Source organism: Ostrinia nubilalis, chromosome 27 (assembly GCF_963855985.1).
Source record: "Ostrinia nubilalis chromosome 27, ilOstNubi1.1, whole genome shotgun sequence".
NCBI classification, from domain to species: Eukaryota; Metazoa; Arthropoda; class Insecta; order Lepidoptera; family Crambidae; genus Ostrinia; species Ostrinia nubilalis.
In genome coordinates, this window is record NC_087114.1 from 4,939,338 (window position 1) to 4,966,023 (window position 26,686).

At 36.7% G+C, this 26,686-nt stretch overlaps 1 protein-coding gene across 1 annotated transcript in view; it reads right to left on the bottom strand.

The window, feature by feature from the left end:
* LOC135084995 (serine proteinase stubble) overlaps positions 1-26,686 on the bottom strand; it is a 70,095-nt gene that overhangs the window by 12,457 nt on the left and 30,952 nt on the right. Inside the window, exons 3-7 of the mRNA XM_063979755.1 lie at positions 18,802-20,355; positions 7,596-8,039; positions 6,972-7,022; positions 4,134-4,311; positions 2,093-2,245 (exon numbers count right to left, since the gene is read on the bottom strand). Of these exons, the coding sequence (XP_063835825.1) occupies positions 2,093-2,245; positions 4,134-4,311; positions 6,972-7,022; positions 7,596-8,039; positions 18,802-20,355 (2,380 nt within the window). The remainder of the gene's footprint in view (positions 1-2,092; positions 2,246-4,133; positions 4,312-6,971; positions 7,023-7,595; positions 8,040-18,801; positions 20,356-26,686) is intronic.

The window sequence follows — 26,686 nt, forward strand, 5'->3', positions numbered from 1 at the left end:
CAGCCCGATCCGTCCAGTGGTTTGGGCTGTGCGTTGATAGATCACTATGGAGGCTTCCGGCGACTGGGACCGCAATTAACTAGGACCGCGGTCCCAGTCGCCGGATCCATAAAAAAATTATAATTTTCTTCCGGCGACTGGGACCACTCATAGATAACTTTAAAGAAAATATTATTCAATCCAAAATCGGTACAGTACTAAAATCCATGAGTGGTCCCAGTCGCCGGAAGAAAATTATTTAATTTTTACGCATCCGGCGACTGGGACCGCGGTCCCAGTTCATTGCGGTCCCAGTTGACGGAATCCTCATAGTGGAGGCTTCCGGCGACTGGGACCGCAATTAACTAGGACCGCGGTCCCAGTCACCGGATCCATAAAAAAATTATAATTTTCTTCCGGCGACTGGGACCACTCATAGATAACTTTAAAGAAAATATTATTCAATCCAAAATCGGTACAGTACTAAAATCCATGAGTGGTCCCAGTCGCCGGAAGAAAATTATTTAATTTTTACGCATCCGGCGACTGGGACCGCGGTCCCAGTTCATTGCGGTCCCAGTTGACGGAATCCTCGAATGATCAATCTTCCTAAAATTTTTCATCCTAAAGTTTTCATTCATACTATTTTCAGTGCTACTGGCGATGTTCATAACACTCATGTTTCCGAAAATTTTAATTAATAATATCATTAATGTAAATATATTTAAACTCCTACTGTTTTTTATCATAACACTTTTATCCCTAAACATAATTACCATAATATTTTCACTCATACCACATAATAATAATAAGTACTACGTATAGTAGGTTTTCTTCGAAAGGTAACGTAAAGTCACAGTTCTAACCTAACCTAAACCAATAATTTTATGAATAGGACCGATTCGTTTCTGGAACTTGACTGAATGACTGGAGCGGGACTCTGGCTTCGCTTGCTCGGCTCGTGCGTTGTGGTCACAGCACAGCTCTAACCTAACCTAAACCAATAATTATGAATAGGACCGATTCGTTTCTGGAACTTGACTGAATGACTGGGGCGGGACTCTGGCTTCGCTCGCTCGGCTCATGCATTGTGGTCACAGTTCTAACTTAACCTAAACCAATAAATTATTAATAGGACCGATTCGTTTCTGGAACTTGACTGAATGACTGGAGCGGGACTCTGGCTTCGCTCGCTCGGCTCGTGCGTTGTGGTCACAGCTCTAACCTAACCTAAACCAATAATTATGAATAGGACCGATTCGTTTCTGGAACTTGACTGAATGACTGGGGCGGGACTCTGGCTTCGCTCGCTCGGCTCATGCGTTGTGGTCACAGTTCTAACCTAACCTACTAAACCAATAAATTATGAATAGGACCGATTCGTTTCTGGAACTTGACTGAATGACTGGGGCGGGACTCTGGCTTCGGTCACTCGGCTCGTGCGTTATGGTTGTAGTTCTAACTTAAGTTAAACCAATAAAATATGAATAGGACCAATTCGCTATATACTTCCTCAAGTATACGTGCTAATGCCAACAAACTTGAACTTGAGACAAGTAATATTATCGTCTAAGAAAGAAATCTAAACAAAAAAGATATGACTTTGAATAATAGTGTAAAAAATGGTTATGTTGAGAAAATATAGGAAAACAAATAAAAGTATATTAGACGTTTATTGCTAATGACATTATGAAGTTGAATTATTCGGAATTATGAACATTAGAGACAGAGTAGTTAGGAATTGTGATTGTTAAGATGAAAAATGTTAGGAAGAACATTTTCGGATTTCCAATTTTCGGAGTTGAAAATTTAGGTGAACTTTGGCGCACCCGCGTGAAGTCGATAAAATGGCGGGATAAAAGCTTGTAGCAACACGCATCCTAGTAGTAGACCTAGACAGGTTGTGTTCATTGACTAATGTTCTTACCTCAGCAAAGCCAGGTCGTACTCAAACGTAGCTGGGTCGAATGAGGATGGCAGGCGATGATCTGCCCGGCTAGGATGCGCGACGTGATAATCTTATCAATGATCTTAGATGACAAATGTATGGGCTTATCGCGGCGCGCATCCTAGGTCTACAGGTGGTGTTCACTGACCATGCAACTGTTCTTACCTCAACAAAGCCAGGTCGTACTCAAACGTAGCTGGGTCGAAGTGCGGATGGCTGGCGATGATCTGGACCCTTCTCTCCGCGAAGCCGAAGGGCTCGTTGTCGTTCGCTAAGTCGTGCTCCCCGAGGCGGACCAGCAGTTCCGAGGGTGGGACGCTGGAAAAAAATATTAAATATTTCTATTTATAGCTTTTGCCACGTGAATTAGATGTAACAGTAAAAAAATGCACAAAAAACACTATGTTGTTTGGTGAAAATTGCATGAAGTTATGCATAGTTTTCTTTTTTTTTTATGTGACAGGAGGCAAACGAGCAGACGGATCACCTGATGGTAAGTGATTACCGTCGCCCATAGACACCCGCAGACCCAGGGGCGTTACAGGTGCGTTGCCGGCCTTTAAGGTGAAGATACGCTCTCCTCTTGAAAGCTTGCAGGTCGTATCCGTCCGTTAACACCGCAGACGACAGTCCATTCCACAGTTTGGTTGTATGGGGCAGGAAGTTTCTAGAGAAACGTACTGTTGTGGACTGCCAACCATCTAAGAGATGGGGGTGGAAGTGCTGTCGGGTAGATCGGTGGCGAAAAGTGGCGGCAGGAATAAGTCCGGATAATTCTTCGGAGCACTCCCCGTGATACGTGCGATAGAAGATGCACAGTGAGGATACATCTCTACGCAGCGCCAAGGGGTCAAGCCGATCCGAAATGTCCTGGCAGTCAACGATTCGAGCCATCAACATGCTAGAGTTCGAGTTTTGCTATTTGCAAAAAATTTTACAAGTCTTGTATAATAGAACTTTGGAATACTCAAAGCAATAAACTATTGAGTATCATAGTTTATCCAATCTTTACACGATTTACCCTACTTAATATATGGCACTAAGGTATTCCTATTACCTATAATGTTCAATGTCTATCTCTCTAGTAGGGCAACTCGTAAAGAGAAATAAGTTTGCTTATTGCAAAGTTTGGTATCAATATTGACTGGTCTGTCTGTTGATTGATCAATAAAACTCAATAGACGTAACTTCAACAATAAAATCAAAGTCGATTTAACCTCTAAAGACATTGATGCACTGTCGCGCGTAAACACGTATCAATTGACTCTTGTATTTTGACCCCATACAGGTTAATCGACAATAAAGGACGCACGTATGGTTTGCGAGGATTTTTCCTTTTATACCAAAAGTATGACGTAGGTTTGGTAATGATTGTTTTTATAAATAACTAAAAAAATTAAGCTTGTCTTGCAGCTTTGCACGTTCCAAGATTCTAAATCCTTATGATAGAGACTTAACATTGTATAAAAAGAAATCAGGATTAACTTCTGTAGGACTTTATGCTGTAACTCATGTGTATTATAAAAAAACTTCGTATTTTATTTTTGAACTCTATCAGTCAGAATTCACTAAAAGTTAATCATTATTTCATGATAGAGTCTCTAATAAGAGAAGAATCGCAATGAAACTGTCCACGTTGCATGTCGTGGCAGCCTCTAATTAAGACAACACTTAGTTCTAAGCACTTTTAGCTATAGTAATTCCATGTATGCGTGTTTGTCTTGTTGGTTGTCCTAATAGATAAAATAAAATAAATACAAAACTGCGAGAGAAGCTTGGTAGTTAATTAAAAGCTCAGTAAATAAACAGGTCCACCAAAGTAGAATAAAACCAGCCCCCATTAAATTCCCATGGATGTCGTAAGAGGCGACTAAGGGCGATTAAATATTATATGAACATTAGAACTGCTCAACTTTTCAAATTAAATGACCTGTAGATACGGCTAGCACGAAAAACTTTCCAGTTCGAATCGTTTGCGTATTCGAATCGCCATCAAAAGATTTAGTACGAAAACTACAACAGCGTCCTTGTGAACGTGTCGTAAAGTGAACTTAGTAATATGAGAAATGGTTGCAAGAAACTAATTTTCATGTCATTTAATTCGAAGGTTGAGTAGCGAATTTTGTCGAATACGCAAACGATTCGAAGACGAAAGTTGTTCATGCTAGAGGTACCGATGAGGATTATACAAAATCAAAGTACTTACTGCTCAACACAATGCGCAGCGGTGATCGCCCAGTTTTCATTCAGCAGAGCAGCACCACATTTATGAAGGTACGTCGAGGTTCTGTACTGGCGGAGGGAGATTTGCCAGGGCCACTGTCCGAAGGCCGACTTCTGGCCCCCCACGATGCGCCCTTGAGGCCACAGGCGACGGCCACACACTGCCATCAACAACAGAGTCGAGTTCAGAATCATTTTTGGATAAAAAGTTTGTTTTTCACTTGTTTTCTAAGTCAAAAAGTTATTTATCACTCCGTTCCTGAGTCAAAAGTCGTTGCTTTTCACTTGTTTTTTTTACTTAAATAGCTGTTTTTACACTCCTCGTAAGTTATAATGTTCTTTTTTACTTCGTCCCTAAGTCAAAAATTTTTTTCACTCCCTTTCTAAGTCAACAAGTTCTTTTGCTCTCCTTTTTCTAAGTCGAAAAACACTTTTTACTCTTTTTTACGCCAAAAAGTAGTTTTACACTCCTTTTCTACGTCAACAAGTTCTCTTTTACTAATTTTCTAAGTCAAAAAGTTTCCTGATATGATTTTTTTAAAATTCAAAATAGGTCTGTTTAGTTGAAACGGAAACGTTAAAGTGAGGTCTTATTTAAGGTAATAGCCATAGAACTTAACACTTGATTAAACATCACTGATTTAGTTTAATTTCCTCATTAAAACACCACTGAATTACAGTTCTTAAGTCCATTTGATAGAGTTCATTATCATTCTAAATCGCTGGTTATAGTGTTACACTTTTTGCTTGCATAGTATTGATGGTTTGTCTCTTCATACTCCCATGACATTGTATAAGTTTGCTATTGCACACGTAATTACTGTAAAAACACGGTTTAATAACACTTTGTACTTGTGTTTATTCACACAAAACCACTTAAGTTTGGTTTTAAAAAACAAAACACGTTTCAACTTAGTGACATCTTTAAGAACTTTTGTATAGGATTTTTGTTCTCCTGACTTTGTGCTTTGGATTTCTGGGCAATCGTTGGCCTTATTCAAAATTAGAACACAAACTGGCAACCCATCTTTTTGAAAAAGGATAATGAGCACTTTTTTTCATTTTTCACGACCTTTTTGATTAACAACAAAAAGTTTTGAACACTCAACCACTTCACTTTCAAAATGCAAACAATTCGATTCTATTTTTGAAATTTTGAAATCCGAACAGTCATATGCAATGTCCTTGTGCTTGGCCGTGGCGCGGGCGCATCGTCCGACCGCTGACAAGTCTTTGTTTGAATTCCGAACGACGAGTGCTTTTTTTATTGTTTTTACTTGATACATTGTAATGGCCAGTTCTTTGACCTATGCGAGCAGCTTTTTGCTAACATTTTATTGTACTCTAATGATTGGAGTTAGATCTTGTATACTAATTTCATCTTCTAATGCAATAAACTCTTCATCAAAACAGCTTCGTACCATAAAAAGCGCAATGCTTATATACCTTATGAATTTATATGATTTATATTGTCACTTGGAAAATTAAATGGGAATCGTTTCTTGCAAGTGACTTTTTTATTGTTTCTTTTTGCTGTGTTATAATGGCATCATGCATATTTTTGTAGCAAAGCACATATTACAAATAAATAATAATGAGGAGATCCGTAGGAGAACCAAAGTAACCGACATAGCTCGCAGAATTGCTAAAATCAAGTGGCAGTGGGCGGGGCACATAGCTCGTAGAGACGATGGCCGTTGGGGCAGGAAAGTTCTCGAGTGGCGACCACGGGCTGGAAAACGTAGCGTGGGCAGGCCTCCTACTAGGTGGACCGACGATCTGGTAAGGGTCGCGGGAAGAGCCTGGATGCGGGCAGCGCAGGACCGTTCATTGTGGAAAACCTTGGGGGAGGCCTTTGTCCAGCAGTGGACGTCATTTGGCTGAAACGAACGAACGAACGAATAAAATAGGTAAATAACCACTTTTAATTAAGTAATTGCAGGAATATCACCCATATTAATAAAGGTTGACTGGACGAGAATGCCATATGGCATTAAGTTCACCGTTTGTACCCTGTTTAATGTACAAATGAATGGGGGACTCTTAATCATTCTTACTCTTTACCCGACTGCGCCAAAAGGAGGGTTATGTTTTAATAGCTTTTGTTTAATTTTTCATGAATTTCCAAGTTCGTGTTCCTTCAAAGATGTCACTTTCCTTGTCGCAAATTGATAATCAATCATTAATTAATAATTAATCAATCTTTTTGTCTGCTTAACGTCATTATCGTGCTAGTATAACAATCGTGAATTAAAATTAAAACAATGGAAGCTGCAGATGTAATTAAAATGAGATAATCGCCGCAATTTGTTGAGGGCAATTTAATTTTAGACTTCCTTGTCGAGGCCTCTGCTCTATCATCTATGTGCATATTGTGCTATGATTTTGATTTTATTTATGGTTGACTCATAGATAAAGACCGCCTTAACCAGAAGCTTTATAACAACTCTTGTTTAGCGTATTAAAATTTAATCTAGGCCCGTTTGAATTGAGATTTTTGGATTGAGCGTGCTCATTTTCTAATCAAGTAAGTAGATAGTTCTTGCTACTCACGAAGGCGAGTGAGCTTTACTTGTGAGTATACGTGTGAGGGGAAAGTTAAACTGTCATTGGACCCGCAACGAAATTAATCAAAAGAACTTACGAGGAGTTTGAACTTGTTGACGATTTTAAAAAAATACTAATTGTGGAAAACCTTGGGGGAGGCCTTTGTCCAACAGTGGACGTCATTTGGCTGAAACGACGACTAATTGGTGGCTAAATCAAATTATTTTTGTCTATTAAACTTATCCTTTTATGATAAAAAACAATGAAAACTCACCTTCCTTATAATTTGACATGTTCAGTGAGCTCAGAGTTGTCGTTACTGGCACTAAAACAAAAGCAAAAGGGTTTTATTATTGTAAACCACAAAAACAACTAAAAGCATCATAATAAAATGAATTATTTGCGGTATTGGGATTTTAATAATCATAAAAATAGAGTTTTATTGCTTACGAAGGTCCGTGTTATGATATTATTCTCAAAACTCTATTCAAACTTAAGTATTGATTCTAGCCTAGATAAAGATATTCTTTCATTATTTCTTTCTTAGGATCATCATAGCAAACATAACGGGACTATTCCCACCTCTCGTTCCCACCGCTGCAACTCCTGTGTAGCCAGGATCTACAGCATGACCGCCATAAAAACCCTACCAATACCTAAAGGTCAAGTTTGTTCCGGGGGAAAGTTAAACTGTCATTGGACCCGCAACGAAATTATCATATCAAACATAAGTGTTGTATTCTCATAAATTACTCTTTACTATGGTTTCTTTCAAGAAAGTATTCAAGCCTGAATTATTAAAATTTTGTTCTATTTTGTACTCATTATGAACTTGGCTTGACACGCTATCCCGTGTCTAGATTATACTATGCTATAGCGATAAAACATTCATTCTTACCAGCTGTAGTCGTGTCAGCCTCCGTCGCGTTCGTCAGACTCGTCACATTCTCCGTCACCGGCGTCATCGTAGTCACACTGACGGTTGACGTAGGCACCGTCGGCGACAGCGTCACGTTGACCGTAAACTCTAGGATTGGCGCTTCTGTTGTTGACGGCGCTGACGTGGACTCTGTTGATGTTGATGACGTCATTGTTGTTGTTGATGACGTCATTGTTGTTGTTGTTGACGGCGTTGTTACAGGCTCTTGTTTTTCCGTAGTTTCAGGTTGCACTGTGGTTTCTTGTGACACTTGGGTCACTTCAACTGTTGTCGGTTGTTCAGTTGTTGTTGTTGTTGTGGTGGTGCTGGTGGTGGTGCTTGTTGTTGATTCAGAGGTAGATGAAGGTGGCACTGTTGATATTAAGACCCACCCGTCTGGTGGTGTTATGGGTGACCACGTGTCTAAAAAAGAAAATAAATGGTTATTGATGCACTTTAAAATGATGCAATTAAAACATTTAGTAAGTACCTATACCAGTGGTTCTTAACTTTTAGGTCACGAGGGACCATTTTACCTTTCTGTCTTGTCAGGGACCACTTTTTTATTCCAAAGTCCTATGAAAGGGGAGGTCGATTTCTCGCCCACTGTGCGCCGTTTACGTTGTGTTGACTCGACTCATCACGTCACGTCACATGTTTATTACAATGTCTTCGTGGACCACTTGATATGCCTCCAGGGACCACCAGTGGTCCGCGGACCACCGGTTAAGAACCACTGACCTATACATTATTCAGTTTCTACAAGATTTATTAATATTAGTTTTATAAGGCCCGATTCGACCAAACTTTTATCCGAGAATGGAGTTATTCTTATATTATTATGGCACTTTGACAGTTTTACTATGGGAAATATGTCAAATGTCGAATAACTGACGATTTATTCTGATATTAATATTGCAAGGTATACTTAAATTGTATTTTACCACCTGTATTTACCATGTGACAAGCAAATAAATAAATAAACATTCTGATTTCTAAAACTGCATAAAATGCTAATGTCAATGTAATGTTCCGACAGGTAACTAATGGAAAACTTTTTTATGAATAAAATTGAAAAAGTTATTTAATTTTAACTGTTTACTCATAAAAATCAAACAGTGACATTTCATTTGTATCCCCTTTAAAGTAAACTGTGGCGCATTATACTATTCGGGGAATTGCCGAGAAGAAGCACGATACGCACGCCGAAGTATGGACGACTCACGGCAAAATTAACTGAAGTGCGTGTTTACACTATAATTTGTCTCGATCAATTTCCCACATAGTTAACAGATTTCGAATGGAGATGACAATTTTTAAAATGTAAGTATGTAGGTATGTAATATTATTTTATCCTTAGCCAAAATAATAAATATTACCTCTTCAATAGAAGTTTTAGTACTATAGGATCTATTATAACATTGTTATCTACAAATCACAGAGCTCTATTCAACGCTGTGCGTTCATTTGCTGCTTCACTTAAGGCCGGGTAGCAGAGAAAATGGCGAAAATGAGGTTTTCATTTTTCTTTTTTGAGGTACTAAACAGTAAAATTAAAGGCTAAGATTTTTATTGGGCATAGTTGAGGATATTTTCTAGGGCTATTAACGGATGGAAACACGATTTGATGAAGTTGACTCGATAGAATAAATTCCCAAAGTTACCTCTATTCGTTTTCTATTTATGGTTTTATTTTTAAAATAAGCGATTTGAGATTCTAAATCTTTTACTAAATTAAAGTTCAGAAATAACTTGAGGGCTTTTAACGGATGAAATTTTTATATTGCGTCTTATTTAGTTACTATGTTAAAAAATGTGGAAAAAATCGTCCATGACGGCTTGGACAATCTCAATCAGTCGCGCGGTGGCGCTTACGGAGGACGGACGCGTGTCAGTTTTTGGCCGTGACAGTTCGCGATTTGTCAATATTTTTGACAATGATGACTTTGATGAGTCACAGTATAATAATATCAGTGTTACTATAGAAAGCTAAAATTTTTGATAAATAAGAATTATCAATTTTGTCTAGCTATGGAAATTTAAATCGTTCGCATCCTTTTAAACGAAGACTCTACTCATGATACATAGTACATTCCTCAAATATGAGACAAAACCAATGAGTTAAAATTACATTTTAATAGTACCTACATACAATCGTCTTACACTCTTTAGAAGAGCACACTGACACAAATAAATAATAAAAAATACTGTCTAAGGTCTGTAGCTAAAGGTCTAAGCTGTAAGATAGAAGAATCTTCTAGCCAAAAAGATGGCAGATGCAGCAGATGTCAACGGATTTCAAACTGGAGTTCATATGACTCCTTGTAGACTTGAGTGTCTAGAGCGTCCCTTCCTCCACCATGCGTAAGAATTTTCACAAAATACTGTCTAAGGTCTGTAGCTAAAGGTCTAAGCTGCAAGACAGAAGAATCTTCTAGCCAAAAAGATGGCAGATGCAGCAGATGTCAACGGATTTAAAACTTGGAGTTCATAATATGACTCCTTCTAGACTTGAGTCTCTAGAGCGTCCCTTCCTCCACCATGCGTAAAAGTTTTCCAAAAATACTGTCTGAGGTCTGTAATAAAAGTCTAAACTGCAAGATAGAAGAATCTTTTAGCCAAAAACATGGCAGATGCAGCATATATCAACGGATTAAGACTGGACTGGCACCACCTTGCAATGTCATCCTCTCATTGTTATCTGTAATGTAAATTATTTTTAAAATGTATTTAAAAAATAAAATGTTCGTTTTATTATTTCAATAATCTGACCTCTCAACTCAACTACACTACACAAACACCTTTGTTCGCAACTGTACTGACGAAACCTCGATATTATACCGTTCATTTAAGATGGCAAGCTTCTTGCTGCGGTAATGCACTCCAGGTAACCGTGTGTGATGCTTATTGCTCATAGTGATTTTCGATACAGAGCCCCGTACATACGTTATACATAAATTATGGAAAGAAAACACCCAGACCAATACAAACAAATATGTATGCAATTTTAGTATGATATTTTTATTTATTAATAAACAAAAAGACTGAACAAAATTGATGCATGTACTGATTAATGTAAATAACCACATGCAAAGCTTTTTGAATTGCAACAACTATAATTTATTATCCAAGCTCTAAATAATCGCTACTACGAGTAACTGATCATAAAATGTTTTTCCAATCGCTCAAGCTCCCGAGGATCTACCGATAGGTCGGGTGACGTAATCTTGAAATTCTTTTAGCCCGCGCGGAACTTCCGGAAGGTCGGGTGACGCCACGCCTCTTTGAACCGTGTTTACTTTGGCAGTTATATTCCATATTAATTTATTCGATTCTAAAATATATTCCCAAAAATTTTGGAAAGTTGTTTTAATTTGTATCACTTGGATATGATTTGTATTAGAAAGTGCTGTGAGTGTGACGCTTGAACGGAAGGAAGTCAACCTAACCTAACCAACTGCGTATTTCTAAGTGCGTATTTCTATACTGTGTAGCCGCGAGAGCTCTTTGGCGCGCTGTCTTCGGCGAAGTATTGCGCGCGCAGATTTTGACAGCGCGAAATACCTACTTTAGCAGAAATACCAAGCCTTAAGCAACCATCGTTTGTGAATACGGGCATTAGTTTTATAGTAAGAAGAGTTCATGTTCTAAATAAAGAACTTAAAAATATGAATTTAGTTTGAGAAGCGATTCTAATAAATAAATAAAATAAATAAATAAATCTTTGGACAATTTCACACAGCGCCAGCTAGCCCCCAAGTAAGCAACTTAATGCTTGTGTTATGGGTGCTAGTTTAACGGATATACTACTTATATATATATATATATATATTTAAAATACATACATATTATACATATTCACACCCAGACCCGTCACAGAAATTAAAATTCATCATTTCAATTTCTGCCCGGCCGGGAATCGAACCCGGGACCTCTCGGCATAGTAGTCCGTTCTGAACCACTACACCAAACGGCCGACAGATAGATAGACAGAGAATAGCTAAGAAATTGTAATAACTATTGAGTTCATATCGTCACAAATACTTATTATGTAGGTAAATTAAAAATTATATTACAGATGAATTAATTAAAGGGACCTTTCTTTATTCGTTTTTGGGTGGATTCGAATAATAATCTCAGAATAAATCGACAGTTATTCGACATTTTCACATATTTCCCATACTGAAACTGTCAATGCGCCAGTTATACCAGTATGCCTAGGATGCGCGCCGCGATAAGCAGTTAGTTATATCCCCATTTTATCGATTTTGTCCATACATTTTGGCGTAGATAAAGACGTATATCACGACGCGCATCCTAGCCCGGCTGGAGTTATTCTCGGATAAAAGTTTGGTCGAACCGGGCCTTACTGAAATTCATCCAAAGAATGTGCTAAAGTCATATGCCCAATTTCTGTACGTATAAATTTTTCTAGCGAAGATTTCTCTGGTCTGGGGTTCGAACCCAGGACCCACGGAATACAACCGCCTAACCACAAGACTATTGTGACATTTTTACTTTCATTCTGCCACGCATTCGCCAAAATCGGGTAAATGTGTCAAAAGATGGTCACGTACTTCGTGATTCGTGATCGTGATTGTGAATCGTGCTGTACCGTTTGTGGTACTGAATTAAGTTCAGAATACAGAATACAGATTATACTTAGAATAGAATAGAATATTGTTTATTTGGCACAATACACAATACAAGATAAAACATACATAAAGGAACTAAAAAAGATTATCACGGTAAGGCGATTATCACACTGCACCGCGCTCCGCCGCGGTCCGCGTGGCGACATAAAATTATAACGAATCCCGCGCGCAAACGCGTTGTCAGTGTGTTGAGCCGCGCGTGTTTTCTATATAAACTAAGGTACTTGCATATAATGATTAAATCTGTCGTCCCGCGTACCGCGGCGGAGCGCAGTGCAGTGTGATAATCGCCTAACACGTTAATCTGATATTTATCCCGTGGAAAATAAGAGTGGTGTTTGTGAAGCAAACTACTTATGATGCCATTGAAAAAAATAAAGCAGAGTCCAAAACTACTGGTGATAAGGTCAACTTAAAAGTTTAAAGAAAGCTCAAAAAAGCTTGAGCTTGCGCTCATTATAGAATTAACTTGGGGTTTGTCAATACTAGCTCCTTTAGTTTATGTTCCAATTTCTCAGTAAAAGTAGTCTAGCTACCTAAAACATCTCAACATTCAACAAAATTGTCTACAAAAATGTTGATGTTGTCTAGTTTTTGTTGATTGTGTAGGGCAAAACACGCGCTAGAGTCCAGTTTTAAGTCTTTCTTTAAAAGTACACCTACCTCACCTAGTTCTTGCAACTCACGTAGGCGAGTGAGCTTTACTTGTGTGTGTACGTGTACACGCACATAACGATAGTGTAATGTCTATCAAATTGAAAAACAAACAGTAGCGAGCCACCACACATGTAAAGCTCACTCGCCTACGTGAATTGCAACAACTATTAAATTACCTATTTTTTTAATAAAAAACTTCATCTTGACAACACGCACGCACAGAGTTACATTATATTCGCATATAACATTAAAATAAGTTGTTCTGTCCATTTCACCTACTAAAAGTTCATTAAACCATAGTCTTACGGTAAACCATGTAAATGATATTTGCTTCTAATCTCTATGATTTCCATAATATTTGCACAATACAACGTGTGAAGGATTACTAGTGTTTTTGTTGCCGCCTACGATGTAAGATCAATGACATTCTATTCAAGTATTAAAATTAACTATCTGTATCACCTGACTTTGTTTACTGGTAAAAAGTTAGAAGAGGCCTTTTTTCAGAGCAAAAAGTTTAAATTAGTGTTACTGAAATACAGTTATAACACTAGTTTAGGAGCCATAGGGCTTCAATAAAATGCTGAGGTTTGTTTACATAAAATAGGGTGAAGCTCGCTTCCACCTTCGGCCTGATCGTCACTTACCATCAGGTGAGATACAGGCCAAGAGCTTCCTCGTTGTGGATAAAATAATAATAATAATAATTTGTCATTTTCTTTTCAACAGAACGTTTCAATGAATCCAGATCATTTAGTCTCCACTGCAGGAACACGACCCTCTCTAATTTAATAGAAGCAAAAAGAGTGTTTACTCTAAAATCCTAATAGTCCAGTCAATGAATGCCTTAACGACGGTGTAGAGAGAAATCCGTGGAACACAATTTCTGACCTCGGGACTTTATTTAGCCTAGTTAGGTGGTGAACATAGCAAAAGTCCCCGCCCTTAGCCCTTGAGCCAGCGGGGAGAGGGGGGTTTAAAGGTACCACTTTTCGGTTTTTCGCTTAATCCTCGGAAACTATGCGTCCTAGTGACATGACTACTATGAACCAAAAAAAGCTTATTCAATTTGCTACAGGCGAGACCGTCAAGTTTTTCTATATCTTGTATAGTTTTTGCGGCATCTGCTCTAGAAGGTCTGTAAAATTGGAAAATTTATTTTTGTCTTACATGTTCCTATCAGGAGAAAATCGACTAAATCAACATTGAGCAAACACTATAGACATGCGGGAGCATGTTAAGCCTAGTTCCAGGGAGGGGACTGCACCGTGCGTATATTTAGACGAACCAATTGGAGCCACTTTTGACTCTTCATCATTCAAAAACTACTGTGCATTAACACTTCAAATTTGGCTCATGTATTGAGACTTGCAAAATGTACATCAGCTTCAAATTTCATAAATATACCTCAAACGGTTATTTAGGTATTGACGTTCAAAAATCGACATTTCGAACACTAAAATCTATCTAATACCTGTGAAATGTTAAAATTTACTGTTTTTTTATTTGTTCCTTTGTATTTACATAACTAACTTTCTGGATGCCAAATTTGAACCTTCTAGGTCATCTGGAAGGGGTTAGAATTTGGTCTATAGGTCAGACATGTAGATTTTTGGACGTCAATACTTAAAGAACCGTTTGAGGCATATTTATAAAATTTGAAGATGATGTATATCTTGCAAGTCTCAACACATGAGCCAAATTTGAAGTGTTAATGCACAGTAGTTTTTGAGTGATGAGGAGTCAAAAGTGGCTCATAGTTGTTCGTCTAAATATACGCACGGTGCAGTCCCCTCCCTGGAACTAGGCTTAACATGCTCCCGCATATCTAGAATGATTGCTCAATGTTGATTTAGTCGATTTTCTCCTGATGGGAACATGTAAGACAAAAATAAAATTTCCAATATTGCAGACCTTCTAGAGCAGATGCCGCGAAAACTATACAATTTATAGAAAAACTTGACTATCTCACCTGTAGAAAATTGAATATGCTTTTTTTGGTTCATAGTAGTCATGTCACTAGGACGCATAGTTTTCGAGGATTAAGCGAAAAACCGAAAAGTGGCACCTTTAAACCCCCCTCACCCCGCCGGCTCAAGGGCCAAGGGCGGGGACTTTTGCTATGTTCACCTCCTAACTAGTCTAAATAAAGTCCTGAAGTCAGAAATTGTGTTCTACAGTTTTCCATCTATAATGCTTTATTGACTGGACTATAATTATGTAAAACAATAAGACTGAACTTAGAGTTTTGATTCTAGAGCCAAATAAACGTCGCTCTTTTTTTCTAGTGAGTAAAAGAGTTAGGAATAAAATATCCTTCATATTCATTTTCTGTTTTTAAACTTTTATCCGTCACAGTTTACCTAAATTAAGTTTCTATACATTGTGCAGACAAACAAACGTTTTGACTCTAATATTATTAGATAAAACATTTAAACCTTTTCATAACTAGATAAATAATTGAATACGCCGAACTACCTGTTACATCTTTCTTGTCTGGTGACAGTTACGACTATGAGTCACATGTGACTCACGAGTCAAGACCGTAAATTGGAAGGATGTGAAAGTTATTTTATACTTATTAATATTCCGATACAGTGACCTGGATTTTTAATTTGTTTATCAACAGGTCTGTTATGGAAAATTTGGATTATATGACTTGGTTTGGCCACTAATAACAAAAATGCGAAGAAGTTTTTTGGAAAAGAGTTCTTTATAAATTATGATTCATAATGATGATTAAGGAACCAGCTTATACAAAACATTAGGTATTTAATTATTATATTAGTAACCAAACCATACCTACCTAATCAAAGTTATAAATCTAAAACGCGTTAGGCGTAGTGTAATGACCTAAGAATATTAATGTAGCACATAAATTAAGTATTCACACTGTGAATTGGTTTAAAAGTATATTAGAGATTGTTTCGTTTCGTACACATTTAAAAAAGAATCTACTTCTAAATCAGTAAACCAACTTTGATTAAAGATAATACTGGAAAAATACTACAGTTTATCGCTCAATTATATTAAAGGGTAGAAATAGGTACTTTTAGAAGAAAGTTTCTATTCATACCAATCGTATTTCATGTTAAAGATCTCAACAACTCAGCTTTTGCTCAGTTCGGTAAAACTTAGCTCCTGCTTGTTTTTTAAAAGCAAATGTTATTGCTAGTATTTTGTCATAGGCGTTAAAAAGCGCCTTTGAACGCCTGAGAAAATTCTCGAGGACACTATTTACTGGTTTCATACTTTTGTAATTGATTGCAATGTTTCTTGCTTTTCTACTTGGGTAGCTTATACCCCCAATATTTACAGCTGTAATTTTTAGAGACCCATGTCACTTACACAATTACAATTCAAACTTTTACAGTTCAGTGAAAACTAGAATAGTTTTCAAGCCTAAATTGAAAAATTTGTTATTGTTTCAACTACTTATCTAATTACCTATTCCTGTAGCTTATGGCTTATGCATTTAAAGGGATCATAGTTGAAATAGTAAGTATGTTTACTAAAATTACCTGCCTCAGGCAGGAACCTATAAATTCTTTGACTTTGTTTAAGAGCGTTGTAGCAAAAAGTTGGCGTTTGAATTTTAGGTTTTTATTGCTTGACGTCGCGAAGTGAGTGCGCAAACTGCATTTATCTGTACAATTTCAACGCTGCGTCGACTAAACGATCTTAATCCGTAGTTGTATCGTACCTAAGACAGTACATCATACATAATAATAAAGAAATAATGTATAATTTACCTATTTGATTTTTTCTCAGATCAGACTTTTAGCAAAATCAAGTTACGTAATTAATGTATTTTTTACACTAGTAAATCCCGCGACAAGTTTTTAATCTTTAAATTGAGTAAAGTAATAAGTTGATGGGTTTGAAAGAATTTATGTTTTATTTTATTCTTTTTACAGCATCAAAAGCTTGTTTATGAAAAATATTTACTATTTAAATTTTACTTTTGACTTTTTAGTTTTTATGATGCGGGTTGGAAAAATTAAGATTTATTCTGATTTTGTGACGTTTCCGCACATAAATATGGATAGGTTAAATAAATAGAATGAAATGTATAAAAACGAACGTGCCATTTTTTAAACGTTATCTATAATATCTGTGTCCATCAAAGAGCTCGTTTATTACTGTTTTTATTTTATCAGGATATACAGCTTAGTTTAAAAGTTATTACGTTTTCTTTACAATAAGTAATTGGAAGAAAAAAAATTCGATAAAAAATTTAAAAAAAATCTCAAAAAATTTTTGACCTCTTTTTTGTCGATAAAAATAGGTCTAGTTTCATCTATTTTCATATGTGCACTATAACGTGACTCACACTGTATATTACTCAATTAAAAATTTAAATTTAAAAAAATAACACTTCTAATATGGTAGGTATGGCTGGCGGCATACATTTAGTATGAAATTCGGAAACATTGAATTTTCGCATAGATCCAGTTTATTCTTTGACCTATTTATTGTTATTGTTTTAAAGAGCTCATGAAGCACTTACAGGAACAGTAAACAGTTTCTCGATATCTTGTATAATTAAAAATCAAGTGAATTCACTTATCGTTTCCACCCTGTACCTATACTTTTAAAAATAAACTCATTTTATACGTTCATTTGTATAAGTATCTACAATAAAAATACCTAACCAACTTAGTTGACGTTTTATAAAACTATTTGTCTAAGTGTCATCGAGCGACCGCTGGTGGATTTGCCATTTACCTGACCTACCCCTTTATTACTAAACGTTTAATATCAGATGAATAGTTACGCACCAATTTCTTTCATTCAGTCGTCAGTAATTGAACTTTCGGAAAAACATGACGAAGCGTTGTGTGACCATACAGACGCTATTCAACTTTTATTAGTAAGGAAGAGTATATTTTATGTTGGTAGAAACACAATAGCATAGACTAATGTTTTGACACCCTGTTAAAATTTTTATTAGTCATTTATTTTTTCCTGACCAAACAGATACCATAATAATATCTTTTATCTATTCTACCCATATTCTGTAAGTAAAATAATAAAAAGTTTGAAAAGAAAGAAATTACAAGTCCGATTTACCTAAACAAATAAATTAAAAATACTTGCAGATCAAAAGTACTCAATCATACTACAATTTACGAAAAAATCACGCGTGACGCATATACGTCAGTAGGCAGTCAACTGACATAGACCCGGCGTCTACGAGTGCCAAAGCACGACTGATTTATGCCATTTGATGCACCCGATTTTATAGTATTTTCAAATTAATTTTTCACTTGAAGATTGAAGATAGATATTTTTTCTTTTTCACACAATAATAGTACTATGTTTCTTCTTAAGTGTAAAGTAGTTTATGTTGCCAAATGACTTTTAGATTATGAGATGTGACCTGTTTTCTTGCAGTAATTTTCTCGAATTTTGACTATCTTAGACATGATAAAAATGCATTTTAATGAATTAAACATCAAAATTTTCTCAATACACTTTCTTCTTCAGGGTATGCTTATTCTAATGAATACATTCTATCTTCTTACTTAGAAATAAATTTGTTGTAATATTAGTTCAAAGTTGTGCCTTCGCGAGTTACCTGGAAATCGGGCTTTCGAAATTCGCTGTTTTCGTAGGCAAAAATCCAATTTGAACGAGATTTTGTCAATAGACATTCCGTAAAAACGTATGATAATTACGATGATATAAGTCAAAAGAAGCTATAACAATAAATTATATGACTAAAATCATTTCGAAATCTGCCAAATTCTCGATTTCTGCATGAAAAATGTGACAACGCTCTTAACGTTATAATTGCTTTTTAATGGTGTCGTTAATTTCGGCGAAGAATGTCAAAATATTACTGCAGGTCAAATAAAAGCAAAACTTACCATCAGCTGGCGTAGTGAGGTTCTCAGGAGCCTTCGTTCCCTCAGGTGCTTTCGTTCCCCCATCCACCGTTGACCACGTGACGAAGGGCGGAAACTCCGTGGAAACTACCGTAGGAGCAGCTGATGATGATGATACAGGAATATCAGCCTCAGTAGCCGGTCTTATGGTCTCTTTTTCGGTGATAGGAGACGTGGTCTCTTTGATTTCTTCAGTTGGTGTAGTTGAAGACGTTTCTTGAACAGGTTCTTCGATTGGAGAAGATTCTGAAGAAGAAGGTAGTTCTGAAGGTGATTCAGACGAAGGAGTTACTGAAGATGATTCAGATGAAGGCAATTCTGAAGATGATTCTGTTGATGAAGGCTGTACTGAAGAAGGTTCTACAGTAGTCGTTTTTTCAGTCAACCTCTCTGTCATTTCTTCAGTCGACGAAACAATTGAAGTCTCAGTAACAGTTTCTGTTTCCGTAACTCTCTCTGTTGGTAACGTTGTTACAATTTTTTCTGTAGTCGTCGTTGCTTTTTCTGTTGTTGTCGTTAACTTTTCTGTCGTTGTTGTTGATGGCGTAGTTGTACTCGTAGTAGTTGAAATTGTCGTTGTCGTTGTAGGTTTTTCTTCGGCTGCGAGTGTTGAGTTAATGTAGGTGATGGAAGTAGTGAGAGGTCTGGTAAATATTGGTCTACTACTTGTAGATTGAGGGATTATAGTGATGTTGAGCCTTGGTGGGGATGGTAAGGGTTTTTTGGTGGTATTTCTTTTCGGAGGTTGTTTAATAGGTGGTGGTTTCCTTGTGATATTGAATATTAGCGGAGGCTTCGTAGGTCTTGGTTTGAGTGTGGAAGGAGAGAACTGTGGTCTAGTGAAATTCGACGGTCTATATGTAGGTCTAGGCTTGTACGTTGGTTTCACCGGTTTTCTCGTAACTAAAGGTTTTGGTTTCTTCGTTGTTGTTGTTATAGGCGTAGTTTGTTTCTCTTCTTCTGTCGTTTCCGTTTTCAGGACTTCCGTCACTGAATTATCACCTGACACTGTTTGGAAGGTTGACAATTTGATAGGAACTTCAGTAGCTAGTGGCTTAGTTGCTTGAGCCTTCGTCGTTGATTCTACAACCGTTGTTAGTTTCCCATCGTTTTTATCATCAATCGTCGTTACATCATCAATTTTCGTTTCCAAATCCACAGGTTCGGTTCTGTCCTGTACCGTTTCTGATTTCTCAGTGACAGTAGCTTCTGTCGCTTTCTCTGTAGTCGTCTTCCTAGTGGGGAATATATCTGGGATTTTGCTAACTGTACTTTGGACCTTATCTTCAGTTTGCGGATGGACGAAATTCGCACTGTCTATGCTGTTGTCTTCTATGTTGTTGCCAATAATTTGTGGGAGGATGGTTTTGTCCGGGATCTGGCAGCAGGATCCGAAGTAGAACCTGTCGATGCATGTCCCGAGGTGGGAACCGTTGGCTTTGAGACAGTCTATGGCGAACATGCAGAGCCCTTCTTGGCCCGTTCTTCTTGATATGCATGGCAAATGCCTTATATTTCTCGCTAGGGGGACTGGACCTGAAACAAATAAGGTTTATGTTAATAAAATCAGAAGAAAGCTGAAAATACTTATGGATAAGTAAGTGTACAGATATTTACTATGGATTTGACTAATTCGGCGTTTCTTACATTGTTAATGTTTTTTTAAAACGTATTTTATAAGACCTATTCTAGTCGTAACTTATGATCATGAGTGTTGAGGCCCTTGTGAGGCCCTTGCTTAATGTATCGACTGTGTTTTGTATTTAAGATTCCGGAATTCGGGGAACACGTTAAAGGTACAGTTACACATGCCATAAAATGTCATGCTTAAAACAAGCGTGCTCGAACCAGTGGCGGCGTAGCATGGGTTGGCACCCGGGGCGATCACCCCCCCCCCCCGTCATAAGTCCTAAGGCACCCCCTGGTACCCCCCAGGATTTTGGGGTTACCTACCGATTCGAAGATTGAAAGACAATCGCACCCCCCCGTATCATGACATAGACCGCAGATTTGCCATGCAGATGTGCCAGTGAGTACTAATCTACGCGACTTGTGTCACCCCCTGATGCTTGGCACCCGGGGCGGACCGCCCCCACCGCCCCCCCCCTTACGCCGCTACTGGCTCGAACAACTCAAAATGAGCTTGATTATTATTATTGGCATTGTTTCGACATACATGCTACTAAGTAGCAAATGCTCAATAGTTAAGTGGCATGCTTTCGTGCATTAACAAGTGCATGCTTTCATGCACTTGTTCATTACTAAATGAGTAACGCCCGTATTCACAAACATTACTATGAGGTCTCACAGTGCGCGAGGACGCACAGGGTGACACATGAACCAACCACTGAGCTCTATTCAACGCTGTGCTGTGCATTAGATTTGCTGCTTCACTTAAGGAAGCATCGTTTGTGAATACGGGCGTAAGTGTTGTACCTTAAGATGACGTATACGTTACAGCCATGTCAGATGCCTGGTTCAGGATTTTGTGAAATGTCATAAAGTGAATCTGTATACTTGTCATAGATACCATGTTCACTGTCACTTGACAGCCCACTCATAGTGCGTTGACCTATCAGTCATCAGTTTTCGCTTCGTCATCGACTGGTGATGAGCTTTTAATGTTAGTATTAGTCATTAGAGATAATCTTCGAGTGTTAGGAGTAAATTGAGATGTTGTACGAGTAAATAGGGCACTGGGACAGGGGTAAATAAGTATTGTTTTGTAGTTATAATTGTTTGTGTCTTATAGTATTTAAATGCTATTTATTTAAATGCCCATAATATACCATTATGCCCATTTATTGTCCCGAAGCAGTGGTAGGGTTAATACTGGGATGTCTAAAAGAGGTTTTAAAAAGCCTTTTTGCAAAAGTTACAATCAGTTTTATATTACCAAGTTACTCGAGTGTGTTAAAGACCGCTCGACCGGTAGGACACCTCTCTTTTGCTACATTAATACCCGTTTTCACCATCAATACCTAATTTTTAAGTGACCCCTATGGTAATACATACATAAACAGGAATTTTGTTTTTAAAGGGGCTACTTAAAAATAGTGATTGATGGTGAAAACGGGTATAAGACTGGGTTACACAATCTTACTTTAACTTTGACAAACGTCAAAAATCTGACAAATTAAAAAAGTTAGGTGGTGCAACTCAGCCTAAGTATGTTAGCTCGAAATAATCCTTGATTTACTACCTAACTTTTACCTTCTCTAATTTACTTATAAGTTATGTATAGAATTACTTCTTTTGCCAACAATACGATTACGAAACCGGGTTTATGGAATAAATTACTTTAATTTTAATAAATTACACACCAATTTCACGCGTATCACAATTTAACCACAACCTAATAAATCTAAACCGTCCATGGCGTGGGAAGTATGTCAAATGGGTAACCTGACGTCACATGTCACTTCCACCAATAACGGGCGATGGTAACCGGGAGAGCTCTTGGAGTTGCCTCTAGCTAAACTGGTTTTCGGACATCCGTCAGTTGTTGTCTTAGGGCTGCCAATTGAGAGTTTGTAATGTACTGTGGAATGCCAGCATAGTTCTGGGTTTAATTATTTTTGAAAACGAGTTTAGTTTTTTCAATTGTTATTTTACTATTTAGTAGACTTTGTTGAAACCATTTATATCTACTATTGACCATAAAGGAAGGTACAGAAAAGCAAAATCCTCAATTTTCGTTTATCTAGATTCTTTCAGTTATTTAGATCGATTTTGTCATTTTATTATGGGATCATCACGGAATCATATCCTAACATACAAAAAAAGAATTATCTAATCGGTCAACGTTGATTCATCATTACAGCTGGTCAATAGTCCATATTCTAAAGCAACACTCATAACTATATAGTTTCAATCTAGATTATTAGATTTTTCTGTGATGTTTGAATAGAGTTTTGTAAAAACAGCGGGCCTAGACAAGTGGCACATTTTGATCGCTCCAAAATCGAATCCCTTCAAACAGCGAAGTCACTTCATACCACAGATTCCATACTAAAAACGCTGGAGCGAAGGCCTTCGAAATTACAACTGTCAAGGCCCTAGACAAGAGGTGGCCAACCGGTCGATCGCGACTATTAGTCCAGTTGATCATGGCAAGGCAAAAAATACTACATGATTGTGTACTAAACTATGCTGTTTCATTTAAGATTTCAAGAAGTATGTAAGTGGTAGATCGCCCAGGGTTTCGTTAGTAAACAGTAGATCTTATGTCTTATCCAGTTGGCCACCCCTGCCCTAGACAAATCTAGACTAGACTCTAGGGAGCTCTATTTCTTCTTCTTCTTTTGTTAATCGCGCTGAACTTTTGCGTTGTCGCGTTTCGCTAATGTCTTGAATAAGTACTGGACTTAATTTCTAATCATTGCTGACACCCCTAATCCGCTGTACCGTTGGCGTCTCAGCGTATGTCCCCGTGACCCACATCGCCCAACACTTCCACCTCGTCTGCTTTTACCTGACCACACATAATTACGAGCGCATTACATTGGTAGAGTCTATGATTTCGTTGAACTCTAGAACATGTGTCTGGTTGATTTCTATTTTATGGGGTTCATTTGTTTTGTTAATTGGGTTACTGTCCTCGTCAATGTCAGAAATACACCTCATTCATAGATTAGAGAATATGTCCTTCCTAAATCTCTCTCACTCTCTTTAGTTCTTAAATAAGAGAGAGGTATTATGTTTAATACGAATACCGGTCGTTGGAAATCCTTGGGGGAGAACTTTGTCCAGCAGTGGACGTCATTTGGTTAAAACGAATGAACGAACGAAATATCTACATTAATATTATGAAGAGGAAATATTTGTTAGTTTGTATTGAATAGGCTCCGAAACTACTGGACCTATTTGATAAAATCTTTCACTATTAGAAATCTACATAATCTATATACAGTGTGAGTCACGTTAAAGTGTACATATGAAAACAGATGAAACTAGACCTATTTTTATCGACAAAAAAGGGGTCAAAAAATTTTTGAGATTTTTTTTTAATTTTTTATAGAATTTTTTTTCTTCCAATTACTTATTGTAAAGAAAACGTAATAACTTTTAAACTAAGCAGTATATCCTGATAAAATAAAAACAGTAATAATGCTAAATAACAGGCGATACTAAAAAAATACATAAAATACCCTCAAAATGCCAACAAACAATAAAAAAAGATACTTTTTGAAAAAAATCTGCTTAAAAATTCGTATTTTTTTGGTTATTTGATAAATTTCTCCAAAAAATGCCCCATTAACAGGTGGTTTTTATTACTTTTTATTATTCTCCATCGTATTACTTTTATAAAACCAAAAATCGCATGTCTCTATCCCTATCACAACGTTTGCAATGATCGTTTGAACAAAGCCTCTATGGGCGCGCCATTCAACGCTTTGTTAACAACGAAACTGAAAATGGCTCTAGATTTGTAATTTTGATAAAGACAAGTTAGATTTCAAATAAAAACAAAAGATTTCGAAGTAAAATAAGCATTTTAGTTAAAATTGAAATTGTCTCTACCTGTAGCGGAGAATAATGTTGTGGCAGGCCTTTGTTCAAACGATCATAGCAAATGTTGTGATAGGGATAGAGACATGCGATTTTTGGTTTTACAAAGATAATACGATAGAGAATAATACAAAGTAATAAAAACCACCTGTTATAGGGGCATTTTTTGGAGAAATTTATCAAATAACCAAAAAAACACGAATTTAAAGGAAGATTTTTTTCAAAAAGTATCATTTTTTATTATTTGTTGGCATTTTTTGTGTATTTTATGTATTTTTTAGTATCGCCTGTTATTTAGCATTATTACTGTTTTTATTTTATCAGGATATACTGCTTAGTTTAAAAGTTATTACGTTTTCTTTACAATAAGTAATTGAAAGAAAAAAAAATCTATAAAAAATTTAAAAAAAATCTCAAAAAATTTTTGACCTCTTTTTTGTCGATAAAAATAGGTCTAGTTTCATCTGTTTTCATATGTACACTTTAACGTGACTCACACTGTATATAAAAGAAAGTCGTGTTAGTTACTCCACTTATAACTCAAGAACGGCTAAACCGATTTAGCTGAAAATTGTCAGGGAGGTAGTTTAGAGCCAGGAGAAGGACATAGGATACTTTTTATCCCGTTCGACAGCATTCCCGTGTGACTTGACATGAAACGTCAGTCACTATAAAACGTGGTATAACAAAAAAGAATCAGACTTGAAATAACAAACCACGCGGGCGAAGCCGCGGGCGGAAAGCTAGTTTCTGATAAATATAGGCGGCCGGTACGGTGTTTGCCGGGTCAGCTAGTTGAAAAATAAAGAATCTTTAAACCTTAATCTTTCTTGGTAATGGATTATTCTGTGGTAATAGTTACACTGGAATCTGTTGTGACTTTAAGGTGCTTCAAATAGGTATCACAATTCCAGTCTTGAAATCATTAGGAGAGACCTATGTTAAGCATTGACTTCCGATGGCTAAAATATTTATGATGATGATGATATAAGTCAACGCTCTTCTAATCTCGTTTTTTAACTAAAATTAATACTGGTACATTGTTAATAAAAACTAAACCGTCTCAGAATTCTCATTCGTGAAATATTACGTTGATAGCAAAAATGTGGTATAATAATTACTGTTAAATTTGAGGCACTTTTTGTAGATCACACAATGTGTTGGCGTCACTCAGCGAAATAAGAATTTAGTGTTATCGACTTGGTAAATTATGTAACGTGCTGATTTTGTAGGAATTGGATATAATATTGTGTATGGTGTGTGTGATTTATCATCAACAGATCATTTGGGCTCCACTGCAGGAGTATGAATTCTCTCTAATTCACCTAAGCAAAATTGTGGGTTTGTGTGAAGTTTCTGTCATTATTAAAGCTATTCTATTGTCAACTAAAAGTTGTGAAAGTGAAGATTTTTTTCTTAGACACTGGTAGTGACTTTCCTTGAAAAATACGTTCAGGCAAATGCTTTGACAAAAAGTATATATTTTTTGCATAAAACTGAAATCCTTTATTAACGGAGGCCTTTTTCGATAGTTTTGGACTTTCTGTAGCATTGATACCTATACTGTCGATCAAATTCAAATTATTTATTGATATTTAGGCCTTTTTCAAGGCATTTAAACTATCGTGCTTCAATACTTCGACTATTGCAAGTTACGAATATCGTATCCTAACTAACTATCGATTATACAACTAACAAGTTATAATTTTTCAATCGGAGTTTTGATATTTTGAAGTTCTGCTTCCCTCAACTAGACTTTTATCAAAATTCCTGAATTCACCAAACATTTGCAACAAACGCTGTGTGTAAGACGCGGAACAACGATTATAATAATTACGAATGTATCACTACAGCGAATTAATTAGACTGTTATTACATATTTTATGGCCATTGTTAGTAAAGCGGCTTGTTTTAACGTTTAGCTGCTGATGACTTAATATTTTAAATTATTACAGTTATTTAGCACTTTATTTTAAAATATAGCATTTTTAGTTTGTTTCTCCCTTTGTCCCTCCCAACACAGCTTTTTCAACAGTCTTTACCACTACTTCACGACAAACGTGGAGAAGCAACGCGATATTGACATAATTTATTTCAATATGTATAATAAGTTACCTGAATTTTTTAAACTGTTGCCGCTAGAGTTGTTTAAAAAAAAGTTGCATATCTGGCTTTTGAATAAATGCTATTACTCAATACAAGAATACTTTGACGACAAATTATTATGATTAACAGACTATTTAATTTTCTCGACTAGAATTATTTATTGTAAAGCATGTTAATATAATCCATTGTAATAATAATCCTGACATTCAAACGCTGTAATTTATTATTGTTCTTTTGTACTTACATTTTT